Raw genomic sequence first — 19,282 nt, forward strand, 5'->3', positions numbered from 1 at the left:
CATGAAGAAATTTTCATTAAGATAAAAAACGATTTAAAATATTTGTTTGTATGCTATATTTTATCAAACCCAAACTCATTTTCCTTAAAAAAATCCCGTCCTTATCGAATATTAAATTTAAAACAAAACAAAAGCCAATGTTTTCTTTGAAAACTTAATAAAATTACAAATTATGAATTAATTAAAGCACTATTGAATAAATATTTCTTTTAATTATTGAAGTGAATAATATTGACATGTTAATGGTGTAAAAAACTATTTGTTTTCGCAAATTGGAATAACAATTTAAAACTATACTATAAATATTCTTTTTCAAAAAAATTTTTACACTTGTTATAATTTTTTTATAAGTTTTTATAAAATAATATTTTTTTTAACACTTATTATTAAATATTTTCGATAATATTAATTTTTCATTTAGAAACTGCACTAATTTTATAAATAAAATAAGAATATTTTATTTGTTTACTTTTTATATAACGGTGTGTAATTTTCTAAGAAAAAAAAACATTTTGTATTAATTAATGCTAGTTTCAGTTTGACAATGCTCGGAGCAAAAAAGGAGACTTACCTGAAGTTTTTGACTTCACTATGTTTTTTTTTCAAGGTACGATTTTTTAGGGAGTGTAAACGAGATAGAAACAAAAATTCTCCTTTCTTTAGTATTTCTAACTCAATGAGTAGAACGCAACGCACCCTTAAGACGAAGCAATGAATTCGCCATAAAACCTTTTAGATTATGCAGACGTATTAATTTTTTTATTTTTATTTTCTTATTATTCCTATGAGTTTGTGTTGCGTTCTTTAAATAATTAAAGGCAACTTTAACGCAAGGTTACCTTTTAAAGAAGTAAATTTCCACCTCAACTTTTTAAACTTAATCAACTTATATATCAAAATTAATGTACACGTATTATTTTTTGGTGACTGTTACCGGGAGTTCGAAATAGTATCAATATGTGCTTTTACCAACAAACACATTTGAAACAAGTTAAAGTTATGTTTTTCCATCCCTGTTAGTAGAATTTCATATTATTTTTATACATTATGTTCTTAAACTAGCAGTACATAGCGAAAGATGAGCCACAAATTAATTTGTCGTATTTGCATGAATTTCCAAGAGACAATAAATTTAAAAAATTTAAACTCTCATAGTGAAGAAAATGACATCTCATTATCAGAAATTTTTTACAAGGTTACAAACATCGATCTAAGAAAAACTTTGTTTTATGGGAAAATTTGTGTACCATGTTGTGATGAGTTGATAAGCTGTTTCAAATTTATTACAAAATGTATTGAAGCCGATGAAATATTGAGAAGTGATTCGCAATTGAATTTTTGTATAAAAATCAAGGAAGACGACGATATTGATAAATTTAAGGTAAATGTGGAAGAAATTTGGAAAAAGGAATCGTCATCTGGGTATGATATTAAATAAGTTTATTATATATTATTAATAACTTACTAAATAAAATATTTGACAAAGTTATATTGAGAAATGCGGCGATTATTTCAAATGTTTGTCTTGCAATAAATACTTTGCATCAGAAACTGGTGTAAATAAGCATGTAGGCCAATGTCTTTCTGGATCTAACATACTCAGCACTAAAAAAGATTTTTATGAAGATGAAAAAGGTGTTAAAACTATTACACTTGATGAGAAACAAGATGAAAACATGGGCCGTGAAGTGTCTGATGATAGTATTGAACTGTTGGTAATATAAATTTTTCGGGAATTTGACATAATTTCTTCTGGTTTTAGCCCTGATCCTAAAAACAAGCGAAAGTCGGAATATATTTGCACATATTGTAAAAAAAAATTTGACAGGAGCAACCGTCTTACAAGACACTTAAGTGTGCACAACTCTGAAAATAAACCATTCGAATGCCAAATATGTTCGTAAATCAATTTTTTGAAACAATATTTTTAATTAGAACCTCCATTTTAGGTAAATATCGCTTTGTTAGTAAAAAAGCTCTTCTAACTCATCAAATAAAGCATAACGAAATTTGTCAAAAGACTTCAGAGAAAGATAGTGAACTTCGAATTAATAAATGTCCGAATTGCCCAAGAAAATTTTTGAAAAAGGAATCATTAGCATCACATATGAGAGTTCATAAGGAAGGATTTCAAACAGCAAAACCCTTACAGAAAAGCTATAATTGTCACTCGTGTTCAAAAAGTTTTCTTTCAATTTCATCTTTCATAAGGCATATTTTGGAGCATCAAGGTCTTACTGACTTTAAGTGCATTATATGTGTAAAAGAACATAAAAATAAAGAAGAATTGATTCAGCATTTAAAATGGCATGAGAATCGTAAAATATTTGAGTGTGAAATATGTAAAAAAGGTATGAAAAACATTTTTGATATTGTTTTTAAAGTATGGAATTGTTGGGTAATTTGCATTATCCCGGTTCAAAATTGCTTAAGAAAAATTTGTTCATTCATAAGTTTTTGTTTTATTAAAACTCAATATTTCTACAAAAGTGGCTGTCATCAAATCATACTACAATTGCGGATCGTCCATATTTTTTGGAATAACTTTTCTATTTTTATATTTATATAACTAATTTTATAATACTAAAATATGGAATTGTTTTGTATTCTAGTATTTCAATTTTATCTATAAATGTAGCTAAGTTCTTTTCTTATTGGTTAACATATAACAACATCCTCAAAGATGCTAAAAGTGCTATTTTTTCTAAAATAAGTTTTATCTTTTGCCTTTAATCTCAATAACTTTTCCGCGAAACTTATTTGGGCTTTTTGACTCCAAATTTTTAAGTTGTTGATTTTGGGTCTCTGTCTAATGGTGTAGTATTCCTTTTGTTTCTGCTTTAGGGTTTCATTATTTGTTATATTCTATGTAAAAGAATTGGGTTCTGTGTCAAATTGGACCCTTAGGATGTGTGCATGAATTGCATAACTAACGCCGTTGATGAAATTAATTGAGTCCTGAATCTAATATAACGATGGGAAACCGTGAAAAGGCTCACCTTAAATATTAAAATATCACAAGTTACTTTATATGAATTCAAGTATATGTATAAGTTACCATACCTGTTAAGGATACTGTAAATAGTGCTGGTACACGTATAACTGAAAGTTTTGCTAATCCAATCGTTTATGTGCTATTACTAATAAGAGTTAGTATCCCTTATGTTATTCGTTGGTTAATTAGATTTAGACTCGATCAAATAGTACTAAATCTATGGCCAGATTCAATGTATTTAGAAAACTTGCTTTTAATTTTTTTTATTTTATGGAAGGTTGCAAACTTTGGATTTACTTTTTTCTTTCATTTAACTTTTCTATTTGTTTGTTGAATTCTCTTAAATGAATGTGGGTTTACTTTTAAATTAATATTTTACTATAAACTTTACATTGTTAGAGATATGCATTTCCCTTTTTTTTTTTGTTTTCGGGATTCGGTAATTTTTTCTCGAAGCTACAAGGATTAACTACTAATTATATTTCACATAAAAAACAAACATAATAAAAATATAAAGAAATTTGTATAAGTTTTAAAGTTACTGATGCGGTAGTTTAGATAAATTAGTGAATTAGCCTACTACCAATGTGAAAATATTTCCTAATAAAACTAAAATCATATATGTACATACATATGTATGTATGTATATACCAAAAAAGAATTACTATATGGACTTTGAATATAAAACGAATTCATATATGCAATAATTTTTATGAATTATGAAGCATGTAAACTTAATATAGTATACACATGAAAATTATAGAAATGTAAGGACGTATATGATACTATAAGAAGTATGCATTTTTGGAAACATATCATACAAAATTAGCAAACCCTTTAATTTCAAATGTACATTTTCTCAAATTTGAAAAAAAACACCAAAATCAGCTAAATAATTTGAAGAAAAAAATCTGGAATTATTTTTTTTAATTAATTTTTTAATGTTTTAATAACACAAAACTTTAAGAATGTAATCATTAGTAAAGTAGAAAAAGATTGAATTTTGACTTAAAATTTTAACTCTAATTAAAAATTTGAACAAAGTTGATCTTGTGGGAGATTTATTGTGTTAAAAAGGGCCCTCCATAGATCCAATAAGAATACGTGTAAATTCGTCAGCTGTGAACTGTCACTCACTCTTAGGGTTCAGGCCTGTATTTCTGTCAACCGTGATGTACAAATATACATACATACAAATTTCTTTTTGAAATTTGTCCCATATTTTTGAGTCAATTCTTTCATTATTTTTTGTAATACAATTTGAAGTAGTTTAAAACATTTTTTTAAGATTCACGTCTACCTCCCTAGTTTCGTGTATTCTGGAATGAGATGGCTATAATATTTTACGATTTCGAGGAATGACATCAAATCTTTCATGATTTTACAACTTTCAAAAAATTCTCAGTAAAATATTTGTTCGGAATCATTTCATACGATTTTGTCAAAATTGGAAAGAAAATTAAATTTCAATTTAATTTTTGATACAATGTGTTCTTGTTTTTTAAACATATTGTATTATTTTACATTTGAAAACTTAAAAATCTTGCTGTCTTGTATTATTTTCATCGCTTAGCTTATTTAATAAGAAATTTTTTTTAATTTATTTCAATTAAAAATTTAATACTTTATATGTATGTATATGAAAAGCAAATACATCGAAAACTTTGGATATACAATTTGACAAATATTTCAGTGGTAACAACGTCGCAGACAGAACGTCAAATAAATTCTGAATATAACACATCGTCAAATATTTTAGAAAAAATTACAATATATCTGGTGCGTCGTAAATGCAATTCCGAAGATACCAACAGTCACTAAATAAAATTAATATATTTTCTTGTATTCCATCTTTTTGAATATTTTATTTTTGTTTACTATTTTTTTTCAAATTTTTCTTTCTTATGTCGTTTTTCAATTTAAATATTGTAATTCTGTTAATTATACTTCATTACTGACTGAATACAATAAGGGAGATCATTAATATAATTCATAATAATTATATGAATGATCTCAATCAATTAATTTAATTGATAGTAATAAAGAAGCCACTTTTCAGGGAATTCAGATAGCAGACAAATTAAGAAAGATCTTTTTTGTTTTTGAAAAAGATCTTTCTTAAATATGAACAAGGTTTATTTTGAAATTATTCAGAATTAGTATATCATTAATTTTACAAATAAATTCTGAACGATTCACTAATTTTAACATAAACGTATGTATAAAAAGTACTCCTTCAAAAATGAAATTACTAATTAAACAACGTGCGTCCATATATGATCAATTAGATAATTAAAATAAAAATCAGGGGTGCAAGTTTTTTTAAATGTCTATAATTAATTAAAAGTTCTTTAGTTCTAGATAATGTAAAAACCGATGAATTTATCTGTAAGTTACTTGTTCTGTCTAGGTTTTTTTTACTATGTACATATGTATGTCAATTTGGTATAATAAACAAGGTGAAATTGGAATGCAGATTTCAATTAATATTATGTATATCTTTTGTCTTATGTTTTGTTTTTTGTGCAACTTTGAAAATTCTTTGTTTTGTTCTCCTTCTTTATTAATCAAAATAAGGGTTATCCCTATCCTATTCTCTATCCCTACTCTAATCTAAATTCAAGTGATATTAATTTTGAAACACAAATACAAATTTATTAATCCTGTCATAAAATTACGTTTCTTTTATTTCTAATCAAATCTCAGCATTTTTTTTGCTTTTGTCGTGTGGAGGATGAAAATCTCCAAAGACACTGCTGACGAAAGAGCAGAACTGTGAGACTCTAACCCACTAAAAACACCCACCACATTTAATCAATAAAACTGATCAAATGGTCTGACTTTTTTAAAATTGCATTCGTTTTTAATCTGCCATACTAGGTACTTGTTCCAGATAAAAAACATTAAGCTAACTCGTACGTTTAAGTCTCTCATAACAAAGTTTGATTGTCAACCAGACGGCTCGTCTCGACATTGACATGTTGGGATAAATGAATTTTATGACTGGCTGCTTGCCTTTTAATTTCGTTGACACTAGGGACTAGCTTCGTTGCGGACATACCAGGAAGTGTTGACGATGCCTCGTAATACCTTATTTTGAAGTGTTTGAATACATTGAATGTGAGTCTGCGCAGTACAGTCCCATATCTGAATACCGTAAATCCAGACTGACTTAAATATTTGATTATATTTATATGTAAAAATCTTATATATTGAGAATGACGAACCCCTTCATCAACGAATTCTCTATAACCCCCAGAAGCCATTTGAATTCTTTATATTTTTCTTCTAGATGAGATTTTTTCTTCTTTTAATGTTCCTTCGATTTGAGCTTGGTATCTTAAGTCATACCCAGGTATTTCTCTGAATTTGCATATGGGATTATGAACCCATTGATTGAGACTGAAAGAGAATTATCAATTTTCTTATTGGTGAAGTCTACATGGATCGATTTCACCTCGTTAAGTTTTAAGTTCCATTTATAGTTCATCTCGTGATTTCATTACTGGATCTCTGTAATTTATTAGTTGACTCATTGTCACAAACTTCTTTTGTAGAATATCATAAGTATACAATAAGTATAATATTGGTCCCAATATGCTTAACTGTGGTACACCGGACCCAATATCTCTAAGCGAATAATACTCTTTCTTTTGTTTAATTCGAAATACCCTATCAGTACGGTAGGACTCAAGTAGTTGAACATACTGCTTCGGTAGTAATTGTTTGAGTTTATTAATTAACTCATGGTGCCAAACCTTATGAAAAGCTTGGGCTACGCCCAAAAATATATGTATATCTGTTTTTCTTCGAGAAAATTCTATATAATGTCAGAAGTTTGATGAAATTGATCTATCGTCGAGTACTTTCTTCGAAAGCCGAGCTGATGATTCGGAATTAAATCTTTACTTTCATTATTGGTTGAAGTCTTTTTAGCAATAATTTTTCGAACAATTTTGAAATTATCGTCAACAACGATCTGTAAGAAGCTGCTTCGTTTAATGGTTTGCTAGGCTTGTGTAGCATAATTATTTTTGCAACTTTCCAAATGCCAGGCACGTATTAGAACTTTATACAGGCATTCATGAGACGCGTAAGTATTATTCCATTTTTGAATAGTTGCTTTAGTGCATAAGATGTGATCAGTTCAAATCCTGATGCTTTTTTTTTTAGATAGAAGGGACTTGATCTCTGCAACAACCTCCCTTCCACTGATAATTGGAAAAGCTATGCCTCGGTCAATGAAACTTGTTTCCTGACTCTAACGTATTTTGATTGCCATGTGAAATAAATACTTATGTTAGCTAAATGACCAGCAAACGCATTTGCTTTGTCTTTGGCACTCTATGTCCAAGAACAATTTTAATTTTAATAGGCGGAAGATACTTGACAGGCTGCTTTATTTGCTTGATAGCCTTCTACAAGGAATAGTTAGTTTTTTCACATGCCCTCAAATTCTGGATGTATCTGGAAATCGAAACCTGTTTATGTTTCTAGGTACTACGATTAAGTTGTTGCGATGCGCGGTTATAATTTGTTTGATCATTAGGATTGTGCGTTTGTTGCCATCTTTTTCTAGCTCTTCTGCTTATTTGCATTTATTCCAATATATGCGGAAGATAATTGACACCCTCTCTTTTGGTGGTATTAATCCTGGAACTATTCCAAGCTGCATTCTGGATAGTTTTTGCGAGCTTCTCCGCGTCCTCGTCTAACTGTTGTATAGTAGTTATTTTGATTTTTAAATTTTTTTTTCGTTTCTATTTCTGCTCGAAAGTTTGGCTATTCCATTATTTGACAATGTATGTTTTGCCTTTTTTCTGTAGAACATTTTCTTGTAATTTTAATATAACTGCTGAATGATCGGAATTAACATCGTAGTAGTCATAGACGTCAATGAAGTTTTCTGTAAGTTTCTTTGTAATGAAGTGATTTTAACTGCAGTTATTTGCATCTCTTTTGACTGCATCTGGTGCAGATCACAATGTGTAACATTTTTCTTAATTATGATCGCAGTCTTCCGTTTTCAATATTGCTGGGGTGAGGTGTACCATAAATTTTATACCCGCGAATCTAAAGATTAGTTCTTGATGTCATATGCGTTTCAGAAACTAGGCGTACATCAATACTTTGAGTGTGCAAAAAGACTTTAAATACTTCCTTTTTATTTGCGATACCGTCGCAGTTTGACATCATTTGCCTCAATCTTAACTTTCACACGATTGATTTGGTCTATTTCATAGATTCTCTTTATGTTTTGTTCATTAGAGAAGCTCAGCATAAGCAATGGTAAAGAAATCATGACACTCGTATCGTTTTCCTTTACTTTTTTAACTTTATTTACTACGTCTAGAATTTTATAATTCTTAGATGGTAAGTTCTCTTTTATATATTCCGGCTTGCATGTAGGATGAAGATTTACCATATCTTTGATTGGTTTGGTTTGCTTATTTTCATATGTATGTCATTCCAACCGTAATTTATTCAGGATCCTTGTAATATTCCTGTAATCTATCTCCATATCTACAATAAGTTTTACTTGCTTAATTTTCATCATCCTGACTTTGTAGTTCACATTTTTTTCTAAATTTTAATAAGGGTTCTATTTGATTGTAATCAACCACATTACTTATGATTACAGAGATTGGCTTGAGACTCGGATCAGAAACTTTCGGATCAAGAACACTCGAAGCCTCCACACTTTTCGTTGGTTGAACTATTTCCGGTGATGCCGCCCTCTTTTTGCTGGACCTCTTTTGCCTAAGAATCCAATCCGTTTCTGCATGAGTTCTTCCTTATCTGTTGAGTGTGTATGTTTTTCTTGATGTGTAACCGGATTTTCACTCGGCATAGTGCTGCTAAACCTTTCCATTTTTAGTTTCTCGTTCTTTGCCCTTAACTGGAAAACCTCACTTTTTAAAGCCAATCAGAGAGACTCAAATTCTGATAGTCTTTTATGTATGTCAGCACCTTGATCTACATTTTCTTTGTCTTGAGCATTGGTCTTACTCAAATTTTTTGTGTTTAGTGGACTTGGCATTGTTTTTTCCTTCTTTTTGTGTCTGTTCTACAGTTGAAGGAGGCGAACGTCGAATCTTTGAGTTCCTCCTGAACGGGGCCATTAGATGGAATAATTGGCTCTAAAATCCGTAGGGCCGACATCCAAAGAGAGTGGATTCTCCAATGTAATTGGATTACCACTTTTGGTACTTAATCCTTTTGTTTTTTTCATTGCATTTCGATGAATCTGCATTTTATACCTCCTGCAAGGATTTAAAACCTGCCGTCCCTCAGGAATTAGACGCAGAGCAGGGAGACGTATATATTCTAGGTCAAACGCTTCTTGATTTACCGTACGTTTTCTAACTAACGAATACCCAGTTAAAGGGCCTGGTACTCGCATTCACCCGTTCTCGTCAGCCACACCGAGGTGTGTTACCAGGAGACACCCTGCAGATAACTATACTATCTACCTTCTAGGAGGTGAGGGTCGGGTTTGCTGGCAGAACTTATGATTAACTCAGAGGGCATTTTCCCAACTTCATTTCAGCATTTATTTAGCTAAGCAAAATATTTTTTTTGTTAATTATGATCATGCAACAACATGATATTTATTATTTTTGCTTTTATTTTTACACATGTTGATTATATCAATTGCACATATTCAAACAAATAATTAAACAAAGTAGATGCACACTAATATCTACATAATATTTTACGAGTAAGAATTCTTTAAATACCTAAACAAATATTGCAATCTGTTTTTTATTTTTAGTATATCAAAAATAGTTTTATTTTATGCCAATATTATTAAAATTCAAAAATATGGAAATATGGAAGTATGTATCTATTCTTGCATTGAAAAGATAAAAACTAAAAAAATAAAAAACAAATCTTAATTTCTTTTATAATCTACAACAAATGTTTAAACTGAAGTTTAAAGAGATAAATTAAAAATATTCATATTAAGAAATGGATAAATAAATGCTTTGTTTTTAAAAATGAAAAATTCATAGTGAAAGCGAATAACAATATAAAGATAGTATAATAATAAAAAAAAACCTGATGTAGTCGCCACATAACCAACCGCAATGTGTATTGTCTGGTTAAGTTAAAGAGATACAGAATATTATAAAAATGTCTGTTAATTACTTCTTTCCAATTTTGAAGACATTAGTAAGCTTATAGTTAACATAACTAGAAAAATGTAAATTTGGATCTTAGTAGAGTTTGGTTTTGTGCTACCCGAGTTCCCTGAAACGCAGATCAGTTTTCGACCACTGATCTTTCCAAAAAATGTATATCATTATTTTAATACGAAGAATTTAAATATTAAATTTCAATGAAATCGGTTAATTATTTCTCTTTGTGTATATCTGGTCCGTAGTAAACGTCCAGTTGCTGACGCCTGATTTCTTCCAAAAGTTAGGAGGTTTCGCGGACGGTCGAGCGTGTAATTTCAAGTAAATAGGTTGAATATTTTCTTCAAAATGGTCAAAAGCGTGAAACAGGTTAAAAGTGCAGTTCCCGAGGCCTGATATATCCCAAAAATTGATCAATTCTTGTCATGGTTGAAATAAACTTAAGGATAAAATTTCATCAAAATCGGTTCAGGTGAACTTGAGATACACGCGTGCACACACAGACCGACAGACCGACAGACTGACAGACCGACAGGTTGCTAAAAGTAGTTTATTTACACTTCCCTACCATGGAGAAGTGCATTCTTACCGAAAATTCGATATGCAAAATTTGTTGCCATCACATAGCCTATCTATTGTATACACGATACGGTCGGTAATGATAGTATAACATTATAAAAATGTACTGTGTAAAGTTTGGCATTATAATTCATATATTTAAAAAATGATAATGTAAGAAGCAAAATTAGTGGTATTTAAAAAAAATAACTTTAGAGTTTCTAATTATTTGTGTGAGAATTTAAAATTTAAAAATTGTACTTAAATGTAGGTATTCCATTTTTACGTACGTTTGAGTTAAAAAATAGTACACAATGTTGTTCTATTTAATAAAATCTATTTAATATTTTAAAAACTGATAATGTAAAAAACACAATTAATGGTATTTAAAAAAAATAATTTTAGTGTTTCTAATTTGTGTGAGAATTTAAAATTTAAAAATTGTATTTAAAGGTTTAAATTTAAGGTGTTCTATTATATATATATAGCTACTTCTCAGGTGGCAAAAAGTACGGGTACTTCTAGAAGGGCTAGAGACATGGGACAAAAGGCATTAGATAGGGTTTTGCCTCTAGGGTCCCAGAAAAATCTGACTTTATTTTAAGATTTTCTGAAAAAATTTTTGTATAAAAAAAGCACGTTTTTCTTTTATTAGAAACACAAACCGAGAAATAAATAATATTTGAAAATATAATGTTCTCACACATTTTTGGTTCGACAAATCGAAATGATTTTAACGTAAATAAATGTCAGCTTTTGTCAAAGACATCAGATGCATCTGAATATTAATGCACCATTTGTAATTGTTTTGAATATTATGTTTCGTCAGCAAGCTTTAAAAAAATATACATACAGAATATATGAACTTATGTACTTAAAATTTTATTTTTATTGTTCCAAGCGAAAAACTGTAAAATGATAAATTTTAGGACATCCATATGTACATACATATATTTGAATAAAATTAATATTTTGTTTTTGCCTAAACCTTTTCTTTATTTGAAAAATTTATTTCTGTATGTTACCCCTATGATTTAATAATTATGTGTTTCTATATTCATTTCTATATTTAGAAAGCTTAAAAAAATTAGTTGGGAAGCTTTAAAAAGAATATACTCACACATTTATGTACTTAAAATTATTGCGAATTTTTCTAAACTATTACAACAATATTTTTTTTGTAAATTTTCTTTAAACTTTTAAAATAACATTTATAATAACTGTTATATATTAAAAAAAAAATAAAAGAAAAATTTAAACAAAATAAAAAAAAATTTTTTTAAATAATCCAAAAAAAGAAAAATGCGACAACATCCAGGCAAGCATCGATCCAATAATCTTCTGGTTATGAGACTACCACGCTACCCACCAGGCTACACAGTACCTTGAATTTCCCTTTATAATTCTACATTTCATTCATATTTCGTATAACTTTTCAAAAACCATTTCCTATTTTACATTATATAATATATAGCTACTACTCGTACTCAGGTGCCAAAAAATTACCATTAAATTTACCTTTCGAACTCATTCTATTGCGAAAAGTAAGATTCAAAACAGGTTGCACACCATATTAGGTTACTGTGAAAGTTATATTCAGTATTAAATACATAAATAAATATTCAATATTATAAAATACAAAAATAATATAAAATAACAACAATACGTCTACAAAATTGTAAAATTAAAACCAAAATAAATAATAAAACAAGTGAAAACTTTTCAGTTGGTATAAACCGATTGAATTATACCCTGCACCTTTCGTTATTTTATAGCAATTACTCGAACCTGTGAAATCATTCTATAGAAACTTCACGGATATGTCTGACCTATAATTGGACATTCGACTGCCAAGTTTCATGAATCTGACTTTCTTATTTTTCCAAATATTAAGAATAAGCTTTTAGACTTGTATGGGAGCTACTCGAACCTGTCAAGCAATTCCACCAAAACTTCAGAAATATATCTGACCTATAACTCGACATACAACTGCCAAGTTTCATGAATCTGACTTTATTATTTTTCCAAATATTTAGAATAAGCTTTTGAAGTTGTATGGCAAGTACTTGAACCTGTCAAGCAATTCCACCAAAACTTCCCAAATATATCTGATTTATAATCGGACACGCAACTGCTAAGTTTCATGAATCTGACTTTATTATTTTTCCAAATATTAAGAATAAGCTTTTAGACCTGTTTGGGAGCTACTCGAACCTGTCAAGCAATCCCACCAAAACTTCTAACGTCTAACCTTTAATTGGACACACGACTGCCAAGTTTCATGAATCTGACTTTATTATTATAAAAAATTTGCTGTTGGAGTTGTATGGCAGCTACCCGAACCGGTGCAGCTATCCCATTATAATTTTTATACAAAATTTTATATTTATAGCTTTATTAGTTTTTGAAATATTTAAATTGAACTGTTTGAGTTGTATGGCAGCTATCCGAACCCGTTGTCCAAATTAGTCCAATAACAATAGGATTCGTCCTTGGCACAAAAGAAAGACATCTTTAGTAGAAATTATATAATATATAGCTACTTCTCAGGTGCCAAAAAGCAAGAATTCCGCCCTCCCTCTTCACCCCCTCCCATTAACATTATGAAGCTAATGAATAATTAATAAAAAATTTAAAGAAATTAATAAATTTTCAAATTTTTCAAAAACTAAAATTGGTATACGGTTGATGCAACCAAAGAAGAATTCCAGTAAAGCAATTAATTTGATATGCGATTGAATAGAAATAGATGTGGAAGAAGAGAAACATAAATTTTTGCCGAATCAGGTGAACTTCATAGGAAAATTGGGTGTTCGTTTTGAGAAATTTGAAAAATTTTTGGAAAAATAAAGGAATATGAAATTGAATTTATTTTTAGGTTTAGTAAAAGTAAAACAAGGTAAAAATTTTCCCTAAAGCTCCAATGTTTCCGAAGGTACATAAAATACAGAATCAAGCAGCATGTCTATTTTAAGTCCTTAACTAGGCCTTTCAGAAACTGCTTGTCAATAACAATAGGATTCGTCCTTGGCACAAAAGAAAGACATCTTTAGTAGAAACTAATTTCCGTGGTAGAAAATTTTTCCCTATCTCAAACATCCCCCCCCCCCTTAAAAATTTATAACCCCCTGAAACGCTAAAAACGCCATTTTTTAATTATTGACTGCAGTGAACCTGTAAGCATTTTAAATTTTGCAAACGCAGAAATATAATGGCTGTCTCCTTCTACCACGCCATACTATATTTAAACTTTAAAAAAATAAAATGGCCGCTAAAATTTATCGTTATCTAAAGTTCGTTTTTTTCCAAATTTTTGATACCATTTGTCTTCCACACCGTACATTGTGAGATTCTGAACTTTTAACAACTTTTAGACACAAATAAATAGTTTATTTCGTTAGAAGAAAATTTTTTTCCATCTCCACCCCCCTCACAAGTTATCGCCTCTTGAAATTTGTAAAATTTGAATTTTTGACGCCTTATATTTCTGAAACCGCAAGCTTTTTCAAATTATTATAAACGCAAAAAGCTAACGGTAAATTCAATGACATTACAAAATATAATTATTTTTCTTAACTCACGCAATTAACCCTTAAAATTGAGTATTATGTTAACCCCTCTTTAAATTAATTTTTGCTTTATTTCAAAGACTTCATAAATCGTTCATCCTGAATGTATGCAATCCTTAATGAAATAGTTTCGTATACGAATGAAAATAATTTTAATGGTGTGGTGGGTATACACAGATTGTTTTTAAAAGGAGTATTTGAAGAGAAAAGTGCTACAATACAAATCATTGGTTTGACCCAACTTTATATTAGTTATTACCGACCGTATTGTGTGTACAATAGATTATGTGGTGGCAACGAATTTTGCATATCGAGTTTTCAATCTGTCGGTCTGTGTGTGCACGCGTGTATCTTAAGTTCGCCTGAAGCGATTTTGATGAAATTTTATATGCAAGTTTATTTCGACTATGGCACGAATTGATCATCTTTTGGGGAATATCAGGTTTCGAGAACCGCACTTTTTAGCGAGCCTGTTTTACATTTTTGATCATTATGAAGAAAATATTCAACAGATTTACTTGAAATTATATATGTTATTAGCCTCATTTGACTGTACACGGAACCTCCTAACTTTTGGAAGAAACAGATGATAGCAACTGGAAGTTTAGTACATGCCAAATACACTTTTTTGCGTACATACAGAGAAATAATCAACCGATTTCATTGCAATTTAATATTTTAATTCTTCGTATTAAAGCATATTCATATAAACATATTCATTGTAAATTTTTTGGAAAGATCAGGGCTCGGAAACTGATCTGAGGGCCGATTTCACATTTTTTACCATATTTACGGAACGAATTCATGTACTTTCTTGAAATTTGATATTTGAATTCTGGTTGTTACGGAAACTAAGAATTTCAGGGAATTCGGGTAGCACAAAGCAAAACTCTACTAAAAGCCAAATTTACATTTTTCTAGGTATATTAATTATAAGCTTACTAATGCCCTAAAAATTGAAAAGAAGTATTTAACAGGCATTTTTATAATATTCTGTAACACTTTCACTTAACTAGAAAATACACATTGCGGTCGGTTATGTGCTGACCACATCAGATTTTTTTTTAATGTTTTGACTCGAGGTTTTCAGATAGATTGTTACTAAATATTATTTCTGAGTTTTTCGCAATATTAAATTATATCAAAACGACAAAAAATAGAGTTGACCGTGTCAACTTTGTGATACCCGTACGAATTTGTTATCCTAAATATGCCATAAATTACTATGGGACAGACTATGACTTTAAGTTGTCGTATTACCATATTAATTAATGCAGAATTTTAGTACTGTATTCTAAGATATGGCCAAGCAACTACTGAAGTTTTATGGTTGCTATCGCAAAGAGCTCAGCTATTTCAACGACTTATCAATCATATTGGCCCTACTAGTATATTCGCTTGTTTCGAATTTCAATATCACAGCTTTGATAGTTTCTAAAATATAACCAAAAAACTTTTGAAGTTGTATGGCACCTACAAGAAGGAACCAAGAAATTTCAACGACTTTTGTCAATTATTGTACGACTAGTATATTTGCTTGTGTGAAATTTCAGTATAATAACTTTTATAGTTCCTGAAATATAACCAAGTAACTTTTGTAGATGTATCGCAGTTTCCAGAAGGAGCAATTTCAACGACTTTTATTAGACATATTTGTCCTACTAATTGTGCCAAGTTCCAAGTTGAAATTAATTTTGTAGTTGTATGGCAACTACCTGAATCAGTGCTCTGATCATATTTAATTTAAATAGGGTTCTAGCATTTACTATAATGAATCATTTGTGAAAATTTGGTGAATTTAGCTCATTTAGTTTTTGAGTTATCGTTGGAACAGATGGACGGACGGAAAGACAAAACTAAATCAACTCAGAATTGGACACTGATCAAAAACATACACTTGACTCTATATCTCAAATGTAGTATACCCTTCGAACATACGTTTGTATGGGTGTAATGAAAGTCAGAATATGAATCTTTACATGTAAAAGAAAATATTATGTTAGTGAAAAATTTTGATTCTTCACTTAAATATGTTTGAAACTAATTGGTGTCATCGTCACACACCGTTAGAACTGGAATATTTTATGAGCTTCAAAATTAGTATACAAAATTGGCTTTGCTTGTATCGATAAAAATAGTTATCGATAAAAATATAAAAATCGGACGGTTTTCAGAAATTCCAACTATGAGGCCTCATAACTCGAAAAAGAGTGTCCACAATGCAAAACGTCATCGGGTGTTTGTTCGTCTGGAGGCTTTGCTTCGCGAGTTCATTTAGTTTCGCACATATTGTATACAACATGTTCAAGGACAATAGATTTCATTTCTTTAAAACTTCAAGTATACGTCTCGGTTTTCATGACTTTGAAGCCAAATTCGACGGGGAGGGTGCAAAAAGCAAAATATCCCCAGGTGTTTTTTGTTCCTCTTTACGCATTCTATGATCCTCTTTAGGGAGCTGCATCGAGTTTCAGATCCCTTGTATACAGCATGCTCAGTAACAATAGATTTCAACTCTTTTAAAATTCAAGCAAAAGATACGGTTCGTCAGGAAAACACTGATAATGGAAAAATATCACCATATTTTGTTCTTTATAAGAAAATTTTTGTTCTAATATTTAACTAATGTATATGGGTGGCAATAAATAGAATAACTGTTACATATCCCTAAATGATTAAATAAAATAATTCTTAAATTAAATTTTAATGATATCTATTTACTTAACAGTGACAGATATTTCATCTTAAAATTTTTACCGACCGTATTGTGTAAACAATAGGTAGGTTATGTGATGGCAACAAATTTTGCATATCGAGTTTTCGGTGGGAACGTACTTCTCCATAGTAGGGAAGTGTAAATAAACTATTTTTAGCAACCTGTCGGTCTGTCGGTCTGTGTGTGCACGCGTGTATCTCAAGTTCGGCTGAACCGATTTTGATGAAATTTTATATGTAAGTTTGTTTTCACTATGGCACGGATCGATCAACTTTTGGTATATATCAGGCCTCGGGAACTTCACTTTTTAGCGGGCCTGTTTTACATTTTTGAACATTTTAAAGAAAATATTCAACCGATTTACTTGAAATTTTATATATAAGCTCAGCTCGACCGTCCGCAAAAATTCGTATGTTTTGGAAGAAATCAGGCATCGGCAACTAGACGTTTACTACGGGCCAAATATACATTTTTGTGTATATAAAGAGAAGTAATCAACCGATTTCATTGAAATTTAATATATGAACTCCTTGTATTAAAGCAATGAACATATAAATTTTTTGAAAAGATCAGGGCTCGAAAACGGATTTGCGGGCCGATTTTACATTTTTCTCCATTTTGAAGAAAGTATTCAACCGATTTACTTGAAATTTCATATATAAGCTTTGCTCGGTCATACGCAAAAATTCCTAACTTTTGGAAGAAATCAGGCATCAGCAACTGGGCGTTTACTACGGGCCAAATATACATTTTTGTGTATATAAAGAGAAATAATCAACCGATTTCATTGAAATTTAGTATATGAATTCCCCGTATTAAAACAATGAACATGTAAATTTTTTGGAAAGATCAGGCATCGGCAACTAGACGTTTACGACGGGCCAAACATACACTTTTGTGTATATAAAGAGAAATAATCAACCGATTTCATTGAAATTTAATATATGAATTCCTCATATTAAAGCAATGAACATATAACTTTTTTGGAAAGATCAGGGCTCGAGAACTGATTTGCGGGCCGATTTTACATTTTTCACCATATCCACAGAACAAATTGATGGAATTTCTTGAAATTTGATATTTTAGTTCTGGTTGTTACCGAAACTAACTGGCGAGCATTTCAGTTAATTCGGGTAGCACAAAGCGAAACTCTACTAAGAGCCAAATTTACATTTTTCTAAGTATGTTAACTATAAGCTTACTAATGTCCTAAAAATTGGAAAGAAGTATTTAACAGACATTTTTATAATATTCTGTAATGCAATACACAATGCGGTCGGTTATGTGCTGACCACATCAGATTTTTTTAATTCGAAATTGTTTTTAATTAAAATAAAAAAAAATTCCATTAGTATTCATACTAATTTTATATATGTATATGTACATAAATATAGCATAATATGAATAAATTACTATTTTCTAAACTTATTTTAAAATTGATTTAACTCTACAGCTGCAAGCCGTACGCCCATATAAGCTATATTATTTGGCTATGTATCAACATCTTATTGTATGTTGCCAATCAAGACCTAAGACCTAGGATTCAGTAAGTCGGACTGTCAGTGGAATGATAGGAACGTCCCAACTTCCGAATGTCTTTCCTTAGTTCTCTGCCTCTATTTGAAGTCAATCTAGAGCCCCAATTCATAAATTTGGGATTATAGTAACCTCCGAGTAAGAATCTATTTCCACTGCGTATTTTTTGTTTTATTCCTACTTCGCTCCTGAGAGGAGCATAAGGTTAGTGCACAATATTTCAGATAGCCATGAACACTAGTTTCTTGCGTCATTGAGTTTCCTAGGTACGTGACGAGCCTACCGTAGTTTTATATTAAATATTTAAGGTTATTAAAATTTACTATTTTTTATTTTGCTGGTATTTTTAATATTGGATATTATTGAAATATGGCAATTAGTCAATATGTATAATATGTATAACGTAATGTGTATGAAGCTATATTAAATATAACTTTTATAGTGACTTGAATAGGCTATGTATCCGAGACCCTTCTGTTAAAGAACAAGTGCAATAACTAGTGCGCCATTGGTCAGCTCCCCCGCTTATAGGAGGTCTTTTAATATATTCTTTTTTATGGTACATCTTGACGGAAAGTATACTAAACCAACACTGAAGTTCTGATTGGTAGATTCAATTTTCACTATTACGAATTGAGCTCCCTGCATCTCTATTTTGAATTCTTCATTACGCTTATGATTTCCGTAATCAAAATAACGCTACTTCCTGTTGGTTACCAGGATGAATTGCCTTGTAGCAGCTATAAACCACATCCAAATCCTTCCC

At 30.2% G+C, this 19,282-nt stretch overlaps 1 protein-coding gene across 2 annotated transcripts in view; it reads left to right on the forward strand.

Annotated features, from left to right (window-relative positions):
* The first annotated feature begins 690 nt into the window (after window positions 1–690).
* The window catches only part of LOC129614912 (zinc finger protein ZFP2-like), a 171,000-nt gene continuing 152,408 nt past the window's right edge, over window positions 691–19,282 (forward strand). For both annotated transcript variants that reach the window (XM_055529880.1, XM_055529881.1), the window contains exons 1-4: window positions 691–1,422; window positions 1,487–1,711; window positions 1,763–1,896; window positions 1,950–2,351. In XM_055529880.1, the coding sequence (XP_055385855.1) occupies window positions 1,079–1,422; window positions 1,487–1,711; window positions 1,763–1,896; window positions 1,950–2,351 (1,105 nt within the window). In that variant the 5' untranslated portion in view covers window positions 691–1,078. The remainder of the gene's footprint in view (window positions 1,423–1,486; window positions 1,712–1,762; window positions 1,897–1,949; window positions 2,352–19,282) is intronic.

The sequence above is a fragment of the Condylostylus longicornis genome, unplaced genomic scaffold, assembly GCF_029603195.1.
Source record: "Condylostylus longicornis isolate FDR11 unplaced genomic scaffold, ASM2960319v2 ptg000126l, whole genome shotgun sequence".
In the NCBI taxonomy this organism is placed as follows: Eukaryota; Metazoa; Arthropoda; class Insecta; order Diptera; family Dolichopodidae; genus Condylostylus; species Condylostylus longicornis.